Raw genomic sequence first — 19,248 nt, 5'->3', positions numbered from 1 at the left:
TGTAGAACTTAGTAAAGTTTATATTGGTTCAGAATGGCCCTTGAGAACCTGGACTCATCTCTGGACCAGAGTTGGGTATGAGAGTAGGACTTCAGTAGAGGAAGCATACACACTGGAAACAGAGGCTACAGAATTATATGTGTCATTGTAAAATGAGCATGTGGCATTGTCATAAAGTTTTTATTAGAATGAGTTTAGAATAACAGCTTTTGGGAGTATCTGTGAATAATGCATTTGGTGCAGACATAGTCCAATAAAATCATTGTCTTGTATCACCGCAGAGGTAGTTTTCCTTTTTTTTTACTGGGCTTCTCTTAGAACGCTCTATTGGAAGAAGAGCAGAGACACTAATAACCATATTTTAAACTTTTTCAATGGCATAATAGTTTATTAGCTAGTCTACTATTAAAATTAGAGAGACTAATATAAGGTAGAATCATTAACATTTTATTCTCTTGGGTAAGGTGAGTGAATTGACTAGCAGAGGGTGGAGGTTTCATCTGAAGATTCTTTCTGTCCCTCCATAACTAATAAAGTGAAGAGGTCTACCAAGCTCTTTCTAGTGGATGACAGGCTAAGGAGTGATGATAACAGTGATAGTATTTTCATAGTGCTTTTAACATTTTCCAAATGCTTTACCAAAAAAATCTCATTCTGTCCTCATAACAACCCTGGGAGGTAGATGCTATTATTATCTCCATTTTACAGATGAGGAAACTGAGGCAGGCACAGGTTAAGTGACTTGTCCAGGGTCACCCAGCTAGGAGTAAGTGTCTGGGGTAGGATTTGAACTCATTTTCCTGATTCCAAGACTAGCTCTCTTTCCACTGCGCCAGCTAGGTGCCTGGATTGTTAAGAACTAAGATATGGCGGGTTTTATTTTTCCTTTGAACAGATTGCAGAGGATTGCTGCTTGACCATTGTTGGAAGTCTTGTAACCTCGGGTTCCAAACTGGGCCTGGCACTGGACCAGAATGAAGACAGCCAGTTCTGGAGTATTAAGTCCGATGGCCGAATCTATAGCAAGTTGAAGCCAAACTTAGTTTTAGATATCAAAGGTAAAGATTTTATTTTTCTTTCATTGAATTTTAATGATGCGTTTTCCTTAGCGTTAGAAAACCTAAGTAAGCCTATGATAGGCAGCAGGACATTATGATGGGGAGTCACAGATTTCTAATATCATCTCACTTTTCCACCTTAGGGGTCAACAAGTCCAAACTCCCCTCTCTCTCTCTCCCTGACCCCCCCCGACCCCCCATTTTACAGATCAGGAAACTGAGGCCCAGAGTATTGTAAAGTAACTTGCCTAAGGTCATAATAGTTAATAAGTATCTGAGGTGGGATTTGAACCCAGGTCTATTTTTATGGTTTGTATTTTAAGGTTTACAAAGCACTTTCCTCACAGTAGTTCTATAAGTAGCACCAGTATTATCATTTTACAAATGAGGAAACTGAGGTTCAGAGAGGTCTTCCTAACTCTAAATCCCAAGCCAAACTTACCTTCTATTTACTTTGTATAGACTACTGTGTGTATACATTGTCTCTTATAGAATGTAAGCTCTCTGAGGGCAGGACTATTTTGTTTCTACCACCTAGCACACAGTGGGTATTTACTAAATGCTTGTACCCTTTCCTTCTCCCCTACCAGCTAAAATTACCTTATATTTACTTCTGTGTGTGCTCTTTATTTTCAAGCATGTGGAGGAGAAAAGTATTTTTTTTAATAGGTGGTGGTGGTGTTCAGTTGTTTTTAGTTGTGTCTGACTTTTCGTGACCCCACTGGGGGTTTTCTTGGCAAAGATAGTGGAGTGGTTTGCCATTCCTTCTCCAGTCCATTTTACAGATGAGGAAATTGAGACAAACAGGGTGAAGTGACTTGCCCAGGGTCACACAGCTAAGTGTCTGAGGCCAGATTTGAACTCAGGAAAATGAATCTTCCTAACTCCAGACCCAATGCTGTATCCACTGTACCACCTAGCTGCCTTAAAACAGGTACTCAATCCTTCTACAATCTATTCTTTTACATCTTCTTTTTCATTCAACAAATATTTTTAAAGTTTTTACTATGTGCAGTGTACTGTACCAAATACTGGTGGAGGAGGTAGATGTAAAATAAGGTACCCTCTGCCTTTAAGGATCTTAACATTTCATCTGGGGAAAGAATGATAGCTTGATCATAAATTTCAAGCTGGAAGAGGTCTTAGAGGTTATCTCATTGGACCATCCCATTTTACAAGCGAGGAAATCGAGGGCCAGAGGGATGGAGTGATTTGTACAGAACTAAGTCTAGAGCTGGGATTTCAATCCTGGTCCTCTAACCTCAAATCTAGCGCTTTTCCACTATACCTTACTAAATATAGTACATGAAGAGATTACAAACTAGAATATGACAAGAGCATAAAAGAAGAATAATTGGTATACCATCAGATGGAGGAGAATCATTTCCAGTTGAAGGCCACAGAAGGCTTCATAGAGGAGCTGGGCCAGAAGGAAAGCATAGGGTACCTGTATTTAACATGATTGGATAATGGACAGCCAATCTGCACTGAATGTATACACATTTTTCTCGATTATGGTTTAATTTCTTAAAAGATTTCAAGGTCGTTATCACACTTGATTTCTGATTTTAAGTCTTATTATGATTTCTCTTGCTTGTCTTATTATTTTAAAATTAGCATACCCATCATAAGTACATGCAACAAGGCAAAGGCAGGCAGTCTTGGCTCCTTCATACAAATGTTACTCTGTCCCTCCTCTCATTTTTAAAATTTCTTTTGTTTAAGATATACCATGCAGCTGTGTCATTTTTTTTTCCATTAAAAGAAATGGAAATAAAACAGATATGTTCATCTCAGCATTTCATCTTACAGACCAAATTAATCTTGTGGGGGAAATCAGTAATATTTCAGGGCAAGTTAAAGAGACAGTATAGACAGAAATGTTTAAAAGACTAGCAAACGACATATGAAAGATGTCATTATCCTTGGGCAATTCAATTCTTTATGGTCCTCTTCAAAAAGAAAAAAGATTAATATAGCATATGTATGGAAAATAAATTGATCTCAGTCAATGAGATGGACAGAATACTCCTTTATGGTGGGGTCTTTTATTCATGCAATTTAGGGTAATTTGAGTTTAAATTATTAATGGGCACTTTTCTATTTCACACTAAACAAACAGGCTAGAGTATGTTTTGTAAATTTAATGAAGCCTTGATAATACAAAGCCTAACTTCACCAGTGCCCCTTATTTTTATTATTTTTAGATGAGTGCTATGGAATAGGCTTAGGTTCTTAACAGAATAAATATGGATTTTAGTTTAAAAAAATCTATCATCAAAGTAGAATTCCTTTTTTTTAAAAACATGCCTTTTTAAAGGACAAAACTTTTTTTTATTTACTTAAAATCTTAGGACAACACATTTCTAACATATTCCTCAGACTTTAGCAAAAGCATGGAGAATTATCCTTTGTCAGCTAAGATATTGATAAAGTGCTTATCACGGTGCCCAACACACAGTAGGCACTTAACAAATGCTTATTCCCTTCTCTCCCTATCTTCTCCCCTCCTAGCCAAAATTACCTTATGTTTCTTTGTATAGGCGGCTGTGTGTACACATTGTCTCTGATAGAATGTAAGTTTCTTGCAGGCAGGACTGTTTTGCTTCTACCGCTTGACATGTAGCTTGTTCCCTTTTCCTCTCTCCTACTAAACAAAATTACTTGATATTTACTTAATATAGACTTCTGTGTGTACATAATAGTGTCCTTGATAGAATACAAGCTCCTCAAGGTCAGGAATGTTTAGATTTGGTTTTGTATTCCAATGCCTGACATGTAGTATGGGCTTATCGACTGATCTCTATCTGATGCCATTTATTAGTTGTTTAAAGGATTTGAATTCAAAAAGACCTTAATTTGTTGCAAATACGGTGAAAGACAAAAAGAATAGCATTTAAGAGGTAATATATTTAGGATAAAACAAATGTGCTGTATATATATATTTGTGGGCTCAACTAAAATCATGTTGGGAGCATCAGATGAGATACGTAAAAAAGGAGCACAGTACTGAGAGAATGCATGGTGGATTCTTCTCTTTTTACACTAAATGACTGCGGTGAATTTGGGTTCCATAATATATTAGTAGTAAGGAGACTGGGTATAAATTCTAGCTCTGGTGCTGGATACCTAATTGACCCCGAGTAAATCACTGAAGGACTATGAGCCTCCATTTGCAAATCAATCAACAGGTATTTATTAAGCAGTCAACAGACGAACAACTGTTAAGTACCTGCTCTGTGCCAGCTGATGTGCTAGGCACTGGTGATACAAAACCCAAAAAGAAACCATTCCTGACCTCAAAGAGCTTACATACATACATACATATATATATATATGTAATGTGTGTGTGTGTATATATATATGTATATACACACACACACACACACACACACACACACACACACACACACATAAGCATGCAAAAATCCAAGATAGTTGGGAGAGGAAGGAAATGTTCGCCACTAGGAAGTTCAGGAAAGGCTCCATGTGGAAGATGGCCTTTGAACTGTTTTGAAGGAAGCAAAAGATTATAAGAAGGCAGAGGTGAGAAGAAGGGTGCACAGTATGAAGACAGCCTGTGCAAAGGGATGGAAAGAGGGGATCAGATATCACGGATGAGGAACAGATAGAAGGCCATTTTGACTACAACACAAAGGGGACGAAGGGGAGTAATGTCTAAGGCAGGTTGCAGCCAGTTTTTCAAGAGCTAATTTCTATTTGATCCTAAAAGCAACTGAAAGCAATTGGAGTTTCTTGAATAGGGAAGTGATGTGGTGAGACATATGCTTTAGGAAAATCATTTTAGCAGCTGTGTAGAGGAAGGATTGGAGTGGGCTAATACTTGAAGCAGACCAATTAGTAGGCTATTAGAATAATCCAGGTGGTAAAGGCATGAAGTAGTGTGGTAGCCAATGGGACAGCAATGAGAAATGTGAAGTCATAAATGACAAGATGAGGCAACTAATGATGTGGAAGAAAGAGTGAAGCTTCAAGGATGACATTGAGGTTATGAGTCTGTTTGGTCGGCTAGACGGATTGTGGTACCATTAAGAGAAATCAAGAAATTTGGAAGAGGGGAGTTTAGGAGGGAACTTCTGAGTTTTCTCTTGGACACGTTGCTTTATAGATGCCTACAAGACATCTGGTTTGAAATGTCCAGCAAGTAATCATAGATGCATGGCTGGAGATCAGAAGAGTCTAGAACTGGATATATGGATCTGTGGGTCATCTAATAGAGATAATTAAACCCATGATGATGAGGTCAAAAGGGAAGAGGACTGAGAAAAGAGTCTTGGAGGGTACATCTTTAGTTAGGGGTTAGAGAAATGAGGATAGTTAGCTCAGGTAGATCAGGCCAAGGAGAAGCTTAGTAAGTCAGATTTTCAATTTTTCAAATGGGATAATGGAGGATTGAATTTTGGACTTGGGAGTCAGAAAGACACAAATTTGAATCTAGCCTCAGACATATAATAGCTGTGTGACCCCTGGGCAAATGATTTCGTTTAGCCTTCAGTTTCTTTGTGTATAAAATAGGGATAATAGCATTAACCTCACAGGATTGTGAGGATCAGAGATGACATGTAAAACCCTTTGTAGGGGCTAGGTGGCGCAGTGGATAGAGCACTGGCTCTGGATTCAGGAGGACCTGAGTTCAAATTCAGCCTCGGACACATAACACTTACTAGCTGTGTGACTCTGGGCAAGTCACTTAACCCCAACTGCCTCACCCCCCCACACACACTTTGTAAACCTCACAGCGCTATAAAAAATGCTAGGTATTGTTATTACTACTGTTATTGTTGTTTTTATCACTGGAATCAGCAAGTTTGACATAATCCTAAACTAGGCGGTGTTTAGACCGGTCCTTGTCAAGACTGGGATTTTTCCTAACTTCAAGTTCATATTCAAGTGTATGAGAACACTGCCACCTTGTGGACATAACAGAATGATGCTGTGTAAATCCATGTGCCAAGAAAGGACAAATAGAACTTCCTGTCCTAGAATCCAATGATGGGATGGTCTTGAGAGACCACTAGAAGGAATGTCATCATTTATAGATGAGGAACCTGAAACCCAGAAAGCTTGGGATGTGCCTGAGGTCACACAGACAGCTTGGGGCAGAACTGTGGTGCTGTTAAATGAGAGGTTGGATTTTTCACCTATTGTAACTTCTGCTTAATTACTTAATAAGATGAATGCAAGGTTCAATGACACAAATGTATTTAATTTATCTTCAGGAGACAGTAATCCAGTGTTTTTTACCATTCTGAAATGATCCATAGAAAACAGCATCGAAAGACCATCTTAAATTCCACTCTAATGTTGATTCTTCTGCATGCTTTTTATAAAAAGGGATATACATCCATCACTCAAAGATAATTTACGTGAATTTCTGTCTTAAAGCAAGGGAATAGACTAAATGACCTTTAAAGGCCTCATAATTCTATGATGGATTACTCCATTCAAACATCTAGGTCACATGGTAAACTGGAGCTGGGAAGACCTGAATTCAAATGTGACCTCAGACACTAGCTGCGTGATCCTGGGCAAGTCATTTCACCTCTGTCCCAGTTTCCTCATCTGTAGAAATGGGGATAAATAGGGGGCTCAGTGGATAGAGCACCGGCCCTGAAGTCAGGAGGACCTGAGTTCAAATCCAGCCTCAGACCAAACACTTGACACTTACTAGCTGTGTAATAGCTGTGTGACCCTAAGCAAGTCACTTCACTCCAACTGCCTAAAAATTTAAAAAATAAAATAAAAATGGGGATAATTAAAAGCCCCTACTTCCCAGGGCAATATTGTGAGGATAAGAGAGAGAATATTTGTAAAGTACTTTGCAAACCTTAAAGAGCTGTTTGCTAATTATTTATATATATTTCTATATAATAATTATTAATAAATGTTATTCCATTCTGCAAAATCTGAAAAAGTCACCATCATGTATATACACAAAAACAAAAGCATATTAACATCCTATGGTAATAAGAAAAGAGGAAATCGTGACTTGTAAGATCCAACCTGTACCTGTAAAAAAAAGCTCACCAAATCATTCCAATATACCATTTTGCTTTTGGGATTTTTTTTTTAATTGCAAGCTTCCCATGAGCAATATGTTATATAAACTTTTATATTATATATCCTTCACAATGCTAGGGTATAATACACTAGTCAATCATCAACATTAGCATGTTTAACTTTCTTGACTTTAGGCCTTTGTGTGATTTTATCAATAACCTCATTTTCACTTTTGTGTTGGCCATCACAAACATCCGAGGCTATGGGCAATAGAGAAAAAATGAGAGCAAGATGTGTGTGTTTATGGAGGGCTGGTATCCTAATGGGTGCTTCATTGGTCTTGTTCAGTTATAAAGAGCTCCCTGTTGCATATTTTCATTGTTTGCCTTGAAAACTCAAATTTTGTGTTGCAATTATGCCCCCAAAGCATAGGGCAAGTCCTTTGAACTCTAGGGTGAAGTTAAGACCTTACCAGTCTCCTAGTCTTCCAACAGCAGCTACTAAAGTTCCAGCAACCTCTCCCTTGGTTTTCAGAGGTCTGCAACAGCGATGATAGATAGTTTAAGGCCCCCACGCCACTGACAGTGGAAGATAGGATTCATATTTTAAAATATTTTAAAGAATTTTATTTGCTGTACAGTATTTATGGTACTCTAGACTTCATGTGTTATACAAAATAAATATTGCCTAAAATCAGTTTTTTTTAAATGTTAGCACAAAAGGTCATAGAATTCTAGGGAATTATTAGCAAGAAAAAATTTTTGTATGTTACCAACTTTATTTTGTGTAGGACATTTTATCAGTCATTTCACGATTAGGAAATCATGTTTCCTGTGTTAAGGAAAGTGCATATTATCAGAATTAATGTTTTCTGATAATTATATACAGAAAAGTGTATCTTCAGTAATGTCTAGCAAAAGATTAGTTTTTGGGGGTTGCAGGACTCTAACCTCGTTTCCCATAGGTTCAATGTATGAGCATTTGTATTTTTTACTTTTGTGCTGTTTTATAGGAATGTTACTACCATGAAAACTGAGGGTTGACTATGTGTGTATGTATTTGCATATATGTGTAATTTAACAAGATACAAGTGTTGGAAGAATATTCTTTTCCTCTTCTCTCAATCTACAGCAGTTGCAGGACAATTGTTTTGTTATTCAATGTTCTATGAACACTTTAAAAAAATAGTTGGACAATACTTACTCTTCCCAACTTTAGGATGAAAATTTCCTCAAGCCTGCTTCTTTTGCCCATTTCAGTGTCCATGTATATAGAAGTCAGATGCCCTTCATGTATGCTTGAATTTTTCATCTTCTACCTGGACTATTGTAGCAGCTTCCTTTTGGTCTCCCTGCTTCCAACCTTTCTCCTTTCTAATGTTTTCTGCAGAGCTGTTCAAATAATCTTCCTAAGACACAGATCTGGCCATATCACTGCCCTGCTCAGTGATCAAGTCTAGGATAAAATGCAAACCTTGCAATCTGGCTCTCACCTACCTTTCCAGACCTCATGCACCCTGCAAACACTCTAAAACCAATTATCTTGCTGTTCTCCCAAACCCGCATTCTGTCTTGTGTCTACATCAACTTCTCTGACACGCTTGGGATGCACTCTACTCATACTTGCCTCTCACAATTCTTGTATTTCATCAGATCCTGATCCCCATTCTTGACATGCTTTCTCCTTTTATCTTATATTTAATTTTCTGTTTACAACATTGGCCGTCTCCAGTGGCGTAAAAAGTCTTGCAGAGATTGTTTTTCATTTTTGTCTTTATGTTCCTAGAACCATCCCTTGTAGTGGGTACTTCAATGACTGTGTTGGATTAAATCAGACGGAACAAGAACTCTAGTACCATAACACCAAAGCCTTTATTCAGAAAATCTTTACTGAGGCATCTATATAGCCAAAGCACAGTGCTAGATTTTGCAGAGACTAAAAAGGTGAATAGCATACTGTCCCTGCCCTTACAAGGCTTGTTGATTCTGTGGTGAGGTCTATGTTCCCTGAAAAAGAATTTTTATTCTAAGCCAACAGGACACCAAACGAGCCCTTTCTTTATACTTTACATTTAAAGAGCACCTCAAGAAGGTAGAACATTTTAGGTAAGCCTCTCCTAGAAAATCTTTTTTCTTAGGAACGTTTTGTTTGCAGTCCTAATTGTGGCTTGGCCATAAATTTACATACAGAAGGCTTAATGATGTGAATATTTATTTACCAAAGCCTAGGAATTCCCTGTAGTGGGGACTACAGACTGATGGATTTAATGTTAATGAGAGCATAAAAAAACTGTCCTGCTTTTGGTTTTATTGGACCAGTGGTTCCTCAGTTTTCCTTCTCCCTAACTCCACCCCATCATCCACTTTTAACAAATATGGCCATTTTCCTTCTTGGATGTCAAAAGTGCTTCCTTCTTGCATCCGTGGAGAGGCAGCACTGGCGTCTAAAGCAGAAGCTCTGGGTTAGAGTTGCCACTCCTTGTGCCTCTGGGCAAGTTACTTTACCTACAGAAAACTGTTTTGGTCTTCCCTCAAGTGGTAGTAATTTTCATAGTGCCGGCCACATAGGCTTGTTGTGAAAAAAGCACTCTGAAAACCAAAGAGCTGCTCTTGTCAAAATCTTGTCCATAAGGGCACTATCCATAATGCCCTTGGTTCAGTTCTAATCAACATTCTGTATGTATGACAGAAGGCACAGGTGGCATGCTTATCTTTTTAGATTTACAGATGTCAGGAAACTAAAAAGGGACAGCAAAGCTAATGTGTTAGATGAAAGAATTATGGCCCAGAAAAGGTATCATTAGAAGGGTGGGCCAAATCTATTAAGATGAAATTTAATTAGGAATCAATGCTAAGTCCTATACTTTGGTCCAAAAAATTAATTGTGCAAGATGGATTTTTTTTTTATGAGAAGAAAACCTAAGGATTTTAGTAGATTGTGAAAGTGAGAAGGAGCTAGAACAAGTCAGTGTGATCTGCAGAATGGTGTTGAGAACAATGGGTGTCAGAGCACCCCTGGAATCTTGTATTCAATTCTGGGTTCCATATTACAGGGGAGGATGACGGAGGAACTGCAATCCAAGTTATGTCAATATTGTTGGCAGGAACTGGGATTGTTCAATCTGGAGCAGATTCATGGGGGAATAAGATAGCCGTCAAGTATTTGAAGGAGTGACACATGGACAAGGGAGTCAGCTCACTCTCTCTGGTCCCAAAGGGCAGAATTGGGAGGAAATGGCAGAGGCAAGTTTAGATTCAACATGAGGAAGAATTTAACAGTTAGAGCTATCAAAGGTGAAATGGACTACCTTGGCAGATGATGAGTTTCTTAGCTTTGATCTTTAAAAGCAAGTCGGATGACCACTTGTTGGAGATGCAGAGAAGGGCCTGCTTCGTGTAGTAGTTGGCCTGACTGGCTTGGATGGCCTGAGCTCCTTTCCAACTGAGACTGTGATTCTCTTCACGTCACCTTTCTAATATCATGGAGCTGCACAGGATAGCTCTTCCCCTCCCCTACCCCACCAATAACAGAAAAATTAAGTTATTGTGACCCCCTGTTGGAAAAATACTGAAATCTATGAAAGACAACCCACAGAATTACAGAAAAGGAGAGTTAGAAGGGACCCCAGGCAACCATTTATTCCAACTCATATGGAAGGAATCCCACTCTACCATACCTGACAAGTGGACATCCAGCTTCCACCTGAAGATCTTCGAGGAGGTGGGGAACCCCCTATGTGATGTTACTGGTGACAGCAGATGTACAATTGGGAGTCATATAATTAAAAACAAAGCAGTCAGTCCTCTGCCACAACAGAGGCAAATCTCAAGCTTCTTTCTATGAGGTCTTTTGCCTCTTGGTTCATATTCTCAGTTAAGTAAAAACTTAAGGAGCACCCATACTATAAATATCTACAAAATGCAAGTGACACTTCATTTTTGCTTTTTCTTTCAGGGGGTGCACAATATGACCAAAAACACGTCATTCTCAACACTGCCAACCAAGAGAAGCTGACACAGGTTTGGGAGGCCTTGATCTTGTAATGCTGGACAAAGAAGGCAAAAGATATTCCGGAGCTACAGATAGAAACTTAAATACATGGAACATTCAATTTGAATTCTAAAAAACCAGCATTCAGCATTGAAGCACATCGTGCCTGAGAAATTCATTCCATCTTTTCAGGACAAAGTTTGCACTTATACTACAGCTTGTCACTGAGTTTTGTCAATTCTGATTCTGTCCCTTTCCATATATATATGTATGGGGGTGTGTGTGTATATATATATATATATACATATATATATATATATATATTTAAGGAAATGCTTAACAAAAGTGCCTTATTAGCAGGTGTTTTGTTATTGGAGAGTTGTTAATATTGAATCTGTTTCAAATTATTCCCTAAAATGTCTTGACAGAAAAGAATGTAAACATATTAACCAACCAAAACATTGTGGACTCATAAAAGAAGTTGAACTGTACCAAGGTGGGGAACAGTGGAAGCTGAAATTTGCAATATAAAGGATAGATCATTCACCAGCTGAAAAGGTCTAGTTCTGTGCCTGGCATACAGAAGGCTGCTTCATGATGTTTGCTGAATTGTTGAAAAGAAATGTAAATAATTTATTAGGACCATGATTGTGGTCCCCAAGATTTTGGGGTTGTTATTCCTTAATTATGCCACACCAGGCGCTTCTAGGGACTTTCAACCAAAGCCAGGGTAGAACACAAAGCCTTAAGTCATGTATATTCATGATGTAAGAAGCCATTTAAGTCCAGTCAAAATGTTTTTCCTTTAGGCAGCCTTTTAAAATGGCAGTACCCCTGGGGTACTAGCTAGTCTTAGCACAGCTGTGCCACTGGCCCAGTAAATGTTCCTTGGCCGTTATACCTATCACTATAATGGTGTGTGGCCCTAAACGGTTCTGAGTGAACGTTGCCCAAAAGCTTTTTTTGGGAAGAGGGATGGTTCCATGCAGCACAGTAACACGGCCTTTTCTTATAAGCTTAGAAATGTTTTCATTTGTTTACTCATCTTTGTGTAATAATGTGATCCTTCTCTTAAACTCAAAAGCTTCCAGGAGAGTGGGCTCCATTTCCAGTCCTGTTAGCTGATTGTACTTGCTTCTTTTGTGAAAGTGCATTGGGCCCTGCACCCTCATTATCTCCCTAGCTCCAGAGAAATGGATAGATAGACCTAGTACTTGGGTGAGCAGACACCCCTCTGTCAAGGCATCTTTGGGGTTGGGTGCCCAAAGTGAGGCAGTTGAGCACATGCAACAATTAACTGGCTTTCAGATAAGTTGGTCAAATTGTAGTTACCTCCCTTCCTGCAAACATTAACCAGATCCTAAAATCTGTATGATAGCAGGTAACTTCATATATGAAAGGTGAAGTGAATAAAAACTGCTTAAAATACTGGGGCATCAGGGTGCTTTTTATTAATGCAGTGTGATAGTTGTGATGACCGCAGTGGGCTCTTCTCTAACATTTTCCTTCCTCACCCCAACTGGTGCTCACTTTACAGAACACTGGTGCTTTTGTTCTTGTCTCTACGGAAGCAAATCTCTTAATCTGATTCTGTCTCTCTTGAGTGTGATAAAAACTGAGTATTGAAGTTTTTGTCTCTGAGCTTCAAAATAAACAGTCTGTCATGATAGAGGTGAAATATATGTCTGTCTCTCCTTCATCAACATTTCCTTCAGGTTTTAAGCTTTCTTTTTATTATGAACACTGGTGTGGTCAGGCCTTCTAAGTCTAACCCTTGTTTCTGCTGCCTCGTGTTAAATTTATTTCATGAATATACTCCTTTCATGTTAACCTGACTCAGTAGAGCCTAACACATTACCGTTTGTTAGCCACGGCACAACACAACACTCTAAAGCCAAAAAAAAAAAGTCGGTTGGTGGATTAGAAATGGGAATGCAACAATGAAACAGGATGATGGTAAGAGTGAAATAATGCTGTGTGTGTGGACCAACTGGAAACTGTTAGCAGTCTGTTAACAGCAAATGAATCTCCTGCCACCATCCTATTTCAATACCATGTCTAGCTCCTGAGAACACTTAAGTGGACTGTGGATTTGGCTGCTGCTACAGCACTGAGTGAAAGTGATCATTTTGTTCTCCTGGGGGAAGAGAGATGAAGCCAGGCAGCTGCAACTGCAGAATCTGGCTCTCAATAATGTGCTCATTTGTGCTGCTCTTTTGTTAAGAGGCTCATCTCTAGAGCAGGGCTCCTTAAATTGATGTCTATGGATTTAAAAAAAAAAGTCTGATAACTATTTCAATATGATTGGTTGCCCTTGTGATCCTATGTATTTTACTTACTTAAAACATGTTATTCTGAGAGGGTCCAGAGGCTTCCCTAGACTGAGGAGGTCCATGACACAACAAAGATTAAAAAACTGCTCTAGAGAAAGCTACCAAGGGATGATGACACTCTTACCTCCAGCCACTCTAGGAAAAAGGACCAGGCAGCTTTCTTATCACCATCCACCTTTATGTGTTCAAGGGACAAGCAGCTGTGATGGTTCTGGGTGGAAGCTAAAAGGCACCACAGGAGGAAAGAGTCTGCAAATGAACACGAAAAGGGCAAAGCAGGGTGGACAAAGCCAGACAAACAATGAAAGCTGTGGAAAGCCCTCTTCCAAAAAGCCAGTGACTCCAGCATAAACAGAGGTGAAGCAGCTGAAAAAAGGTTAAAGCAAGATGGAGAAACCTCCTATGATGGGGGCAGGAGGGGCTCACCAGGCAGGGCTAGGGAGCTGACCATAACAGAGCTTCTAGGCAAGGGAGAGTGTTGGGGGGTGGGGAGTGGGAAGGCAGAGGGGGAAAAATAAGCTGGAGAAGTGAATGAAGAATGAGTCACAGGAAACACAGTTTTGGAAATGGATGCCTGAGTGTGGGTGTGTGTGGGGAGGCGCAGAGAACACAGAGAGGAAATCAACAAAAAAAGGATTTTTCAGCTTCGCCAGACCAATGGTAGGTCAGGCTGGAGAAATCCAATTCACAGTGAGGGAGAGTCTAAACACCTTGAATTGAGAAGTGACGGTTCTATATTTAGAGTAACGGCATTGGTCAAACTGGTACAGATGAGCACTCAGACAGAACGGGGCCCAAGTAAAAGGATCTTTCTGTTCTGATGCAAAAGAGAACGTGCAAAAAGAGAAATCTAAGTTGACTGGGAAGATGGGCTACTGATCAGTGCTAGGATCTAAAAGGCACAGCTAACATGGCTGAAAGCATGAGGAAGTCCAGATAGTTGGAGGAATTATGAGTTGTCAACGTGGGCACCCATGGTGCCAGGTTACAATCCATGCATGCCTTCTCATCTTTGTTCCCCATTCATTGTCCCATAAACACTCTGCAGAGGTCCACTCAACATGTGCCAGGGGCCTACCCTCTAGGTCTTTGGACATTAAATGGGTGCCAAACCTGGCCCGTTCATTTCATTCCTCGCTCTTGGTTACATGACCAGCCATTTTCCAGTTCTACATCCATCTTTTATACCACTTCTGGGACACAAATTGTTCTTGGTAATATACTGTAGCCTTTTTATGTTTTTATGCCCACTATGTACCTCCCTCTGTATGACTCACAATTTAGATTCTCTGAAAATTGTCATATTCTATAATTCATGGGCCATATAGCATCTATGGAAGACTATTTCTGTTAAAAACAGGGATTTTTGTTGCATGGAGGAAGAAGCTTGGGGCTTTGGGGAAAAAAATTAAAACATATATTGCAAAAAAGTCCTCAAAACAACTTAAAGCTGTCTGGTTTTTACAGTTTGCAAAATGGATTCTCATCTGATCCTCATAATCCTATGAAGTTGGTAGCTCACATAAGATTATTTCTTACAGATAACGAAGCATGGTGTAGAGGAATGGCCTGACAGCCAGAAAGCCCTGAATTCAAGCTCAGTCTGACCAATATTGGTGTGTGAATCTGAACAAATCACTTAACCTCTCAGTGCTCTAGACAATTTTCTAAGGCTGTACAAGTTACAGGAAAGGTGCTACCTGCACTGACAGAGGGAGTTTCCTCATCCTGGAGCTCCCTATGCCAATGAAGCCACAGGTCCACCCCTGTCCCTACAGAAGAGGAACGGGCTTAGAGGAGGAAAAACTTGGCCCAGGTCAGAATGAGTGAGTGGCAGAAGCAGGACTCTGGAGGTCCACACCCAGTGCTCCTCCCACAATTCCATGCCTGCCCACCTTCTGACAGCCCTGGGCTGTCAGGCCTTCCCTCAGCTGCCTGCCTCCAGACTCCAAAGAGCAAGGGGCAGTGCTAGAGGCCTTCAGCACTGGTTTCTGCAGTCGAGGGCTCCTTTAAGAGCCTCCTGGAGGCTGTCTCAGGGCAGGCAGAAGTCCTACCTCTCCCTGGAGCACTCCTATTACCTAATGAATTAGGATTTTCAAAAAGAACATGATGCAAGAAGCAGCTGCAATCAGCTCTGGTTCAGTTTCATTCTGGCAGCACTTCACATGGGCAGTGGATAATTCTAAGTCAGGAACACTTAAATAAGACTTGTGGCTGGAGACTCAGGGAAACGTAAAGACATTTCCCCTCCTCTCCTGAAAACTATCAAAACTCATGCTCATTAAACCTCTGATAAATGTGGAGAGTCAGGAAGGAAACGGGGGCACACACCAGAACCAAACAACAAGGGTGAGACCTGTTGATCCACAGCCAGTGTATTTTCTTTTTCTTAAACTACGTTAACCACGGTCTTTCCTCGTGCATGTCCACCTTCTGTCTTCAGGAAGGCTTGGGGAACTTGAGAAAAAGGGAAGGTTTCTTCAATAACTGGTCGGATCTGTAAAACATGAGTAAAAAGACAATGTTAATTGGTTAATGTTAATAATAATGTGAATCTAAAGGTAGAAACAGGTACATCTTCAAAGCCCATATACAGTTCTAAGGTGCAGTCCCAAGGTGAGGAGTACTAGCACACTACAGTGGGTGGCCTCAGGGGACAGGGGACCCTGTTCACAATTCCAGGGCAGAAAAAAGTGCTTGTAGTCACTCACAGACCACAGCACAGGCCAGGAGAACAGTGACCACATCACTCCTTAGATCATGTCACCTCAGAAGAATCAAAAGTTTACAGATCCCTAAAACTAGCTCTGTAAACAGCAACATGAAAAACCTGAAGTTTGGGACAGTGCCTCCTCCACCAGGAGCAGAGCCCAACTTTAACAGAAAGTTAAAAGTCAAGAAATAGGCTGGGAAAATGAGCAATTAACAAAAAAAGACCTGACCACAGAAAGTGACTTTGGTAACAGGATAGACTAAAACACAAATTCAGAAGAAAACAATAAGGTCAGAAGAGCTACATCCAAAGCCTCAAAGAAAAATGTGGATTGATCTCAGGCTCAAAAAGAATTCCTAGAAGAGCTCAAAAAGGATTTTAAAAATCAAATAAGAGAGGTAGAGGAAAAATTAGGGGAAAAAATAAGAGTAATGCAAGAAAATCATGAAAAAAAGTCAAAAGCTTGGTAAAGAAGGCACATAAAAATACTAAAGACAATAACATCTTTAAAAACAGAATAGGTCAAATGAGAAAAGAGGCACAAAAATCCACTGAAGACAACTCCTTAAAAAGCAGATTTGGCCACATGGAAAAAGATGTAAAAAAATTCAATAAAGAAAAGACCTCCTTCAAAAGTAGAACTGACCAAATGGTTTTAAAAAGAAGTACAAAAGTTCACTGAAGAAAATAATTCCTTAAAAGTTAGAATTGGACAACTGGAAGTGAATGTTTCCATGAGACATGGAGAAACAACAAAAATCAAAAGAATGAAAAAATGGAAGAAAATATGAACTATCTCATTGGAAAAACAACTGACCTGGAAACTAGATCAAGAAGGAATAATTTAAGAATTACTGGACTGCCTGAAAGCCATGATCAAAAAGTATTCCTAGACATCATCTTTCAAGAAATTATCAAGGAAAACTGCTCTGATATTCTAGAACCAGAGGGTAAAATAGAAATGGAAAGAACCCACAGCTCATCTCTTGGAAGAGATCTCAAAACGAAAACCCCCCAGGAATATTATAGCCAAATTCCAGAGCTCCCAGGTCAAGGAAAAAATATTGTAAGCAGACAGAAGAAAACCCAATTCAAATATTGTGGACTCACAGGCTCACACAAGATTCAGCAGCTTCCACATTAAAAGCACTCAGGGCTTGGAACATGCTAATCTGAAGAACAAAGGAGCTAGGATTACAATCAAGAATCACCTACCCAACAACAGTGAGTATGATCCTTCATGGGAAAGAAATGGATGTTTAATGAAGCTGAGGACTTTCAAACATTACTGATGAAAAGACCAGGGCTGAACAGAAAACTGACTTTCAAATACTAGACTCAAGAGAAACATAAATAGGTAAACAGGAAAGAGAAATCATATAAGATTCAATAAAGTTAAACCATTTGCATTCCTCCAAGGGAAGATGATACTTGTAACTCCTCAGAACTTTATCATTAATAGGGCAGTTAGGAGGAGTAGAGAGTACATAGTATACAGAATAGTAGATAGAGGGCATGGGCATAAACTGACTATGATTAAATAACTAAAAATAAAATTAAGGGGTGAAAAAGGATGCACTGGGAGAAGGGGGAAGGGAGAGGTAGAATGGCATAAAGTATCACACATAAAAGACGTGCAAATGAGCTTTTACAGTGGAGGGGAATATGAGGATGAGGGGTGGCAGAACTGGCTCAAAGAAGCCAATATACACACTCAGTTGATTATGGACATGTATCTTATTCTAAAGGGAAATAGGAGGAGAAGAAGATAAGAGAAGGGGATGATAGTGCTGATAGAAGGGAAGGTAGACTGAGGGAAGCAGTGGTCAGAAGCAAAATACTTTTGAGGAGGGACAGGGGGAAAGGAGAGAGAAAAAGTATGATAAACAGGAAAAAATAATAGGATGGAAGGAAATATACAGTTAGTTATCATGACTGAAAAAATTTTCATAGCAAGCTTCTCTGATAAAGGCCTCATTTTTCAAAATATCGAGAACTGAGTCAAATTTGTAAGAATACAAGTCATTCCCCAATTGATAAATGGTCAAAAGATATGAACAAGCAGTTTTCAGACGAAGAAATCAAAGCTATCTATAGTCATATGAAAATGCTCTAAACCACTATTAGAGAAATACAAAATAAAACAACTCTGAGGTACCACAGCACACCTATCAGATTGGCTAATATAACAGAAAGGGGAAATGACAAATGTTGGAGTGCATGTGGGACACTAAAGCACTGTTTGTGGACTTGTGAACTGATCCAACCATTATAAAAAGCAATTTGGAATTACGCCCAAAGGGCTATAAAATTGTGCATACCTTTGACCCAGCATTACCTCTACTGGGTCTGTATCCTAGAGAAATTTAAAAAAAAAAAGAAAAAAGGAAAATGATCTATATATACAAAAAATATTTATAGCACCTACTTTTGTGGTGGCAAAGAATTGGAAATTGAGGAGATGCCCATTAACTGGGGAATTATTAAACAAGTTCTGATATATGATTGTGATGGTATATTACTGTGCTATGAGAAATGACGAGAATGCTTTCAGAAAAACCTCGAAAGACTTACACAAACTGGTAAGTGAAGTGAGCAGAACTAGGAGAACAGTGTACACAATAAAAGCAATATTACAATAATCAACTGCGAATGACTTAGCTGTTCTTAGCAATACAATAATCTAAGACAATTCAGAAGGACTTATAAAAAAAAATGCTATCCACCTCCAGAGAAAGAATTGACAAAGATGAATGCAGATCAAAGCATAAATTTTTTCCAACTTTCTTTACTTTTCTTGTTTCCGGTCTGTTTTCTTTCACAACATGACTAATATGGAAATACATTTTGCATGACTACACATGTATAAGTTATGTCAAACTGCTTGCTGTCTCAAGGGGGGAGGGTGTGTCAGAGGGAGGGATAGAATTTGGAACTCAAAATTTAAAAAAAAAGTGATAAAAATTGTCTTTACATGCAATTGGAAAAAAAAAATTAAAATAAGTGGATAGGTTGTCTTCCCAACAGAAGTATGAAGTCCCTGAGGCAAAGTCTATGGCTTCCATCACTTCTGTATCTTCCATGACATCTAGCACTGGGCAAAGATTTTAATAAATGCCTAGAGCATCAAAAT

General features: G+C 39.3%; 2 protein-coding genes across 2 annotated transcripts in view; one reads left to right on the top strand and one right to left on the bottom strand.

Annotated features, from left to right (window-relative positions):
* The window catches only part of CRYBG1 (crystallin beta-gamma domain containing 1), a 274,835-nt gene extending 262,088 nt beyond the window's left edge, over positions 1–12,747 (top strand). The window contains 2 exon segments of the mRNA XM_020976947.2: positions 896–1,058; positions 11,034–12,747. Coding sequence (XP_020832606.2) covers positions 896–1,058; positions 11,034–11,122 — 252 coding nt within the window. The 3' untranslated portion in view covers positions 11,123–12,747.
* A 3,014-nt stretch (positions 12,748–15,761) lies between these two features.
* Positions 15,762–19,248, bottom strand: part of RTN4IP1 (reticulon 4 interacting protein 1) — a 54,275-nt gene continuing 50,788 nt past the window's right edge. The window contains 1 exon segment of the mRNA XM_020976950.2: positions 15,762–15,899. Coding sequence (XP_020832609.1) covers positions 15,792–15,899 — 108 coding nt within the window. The 3' untranslated portion in view covers positions 15,762–15,791.

This window comes from Phascolarctos cinereus, unplaced genomic scaffold (assembly GCF_003287225.1).
Source record: "Phascolarctos cinereus isolate Bilbo 61053 unplaced genomic scaffold, phaCin_HiC Scaffold_5;HRSCAF=322, whole genome shotgun sequence".
Classification (NCBI taxonomy): domain Eukaryota; kingdom Metazoa; phylum Chordata; class Mammalia; order Diprotodontia; family Phascolarctidae; genus Phascolarctos; species Phascolarctos cinereus.
The sequence above is the reverse complement of the archived record's forward strand: the minus strand, read 5'-3'. Positions and strand labels throughout refer to the sequence as shown.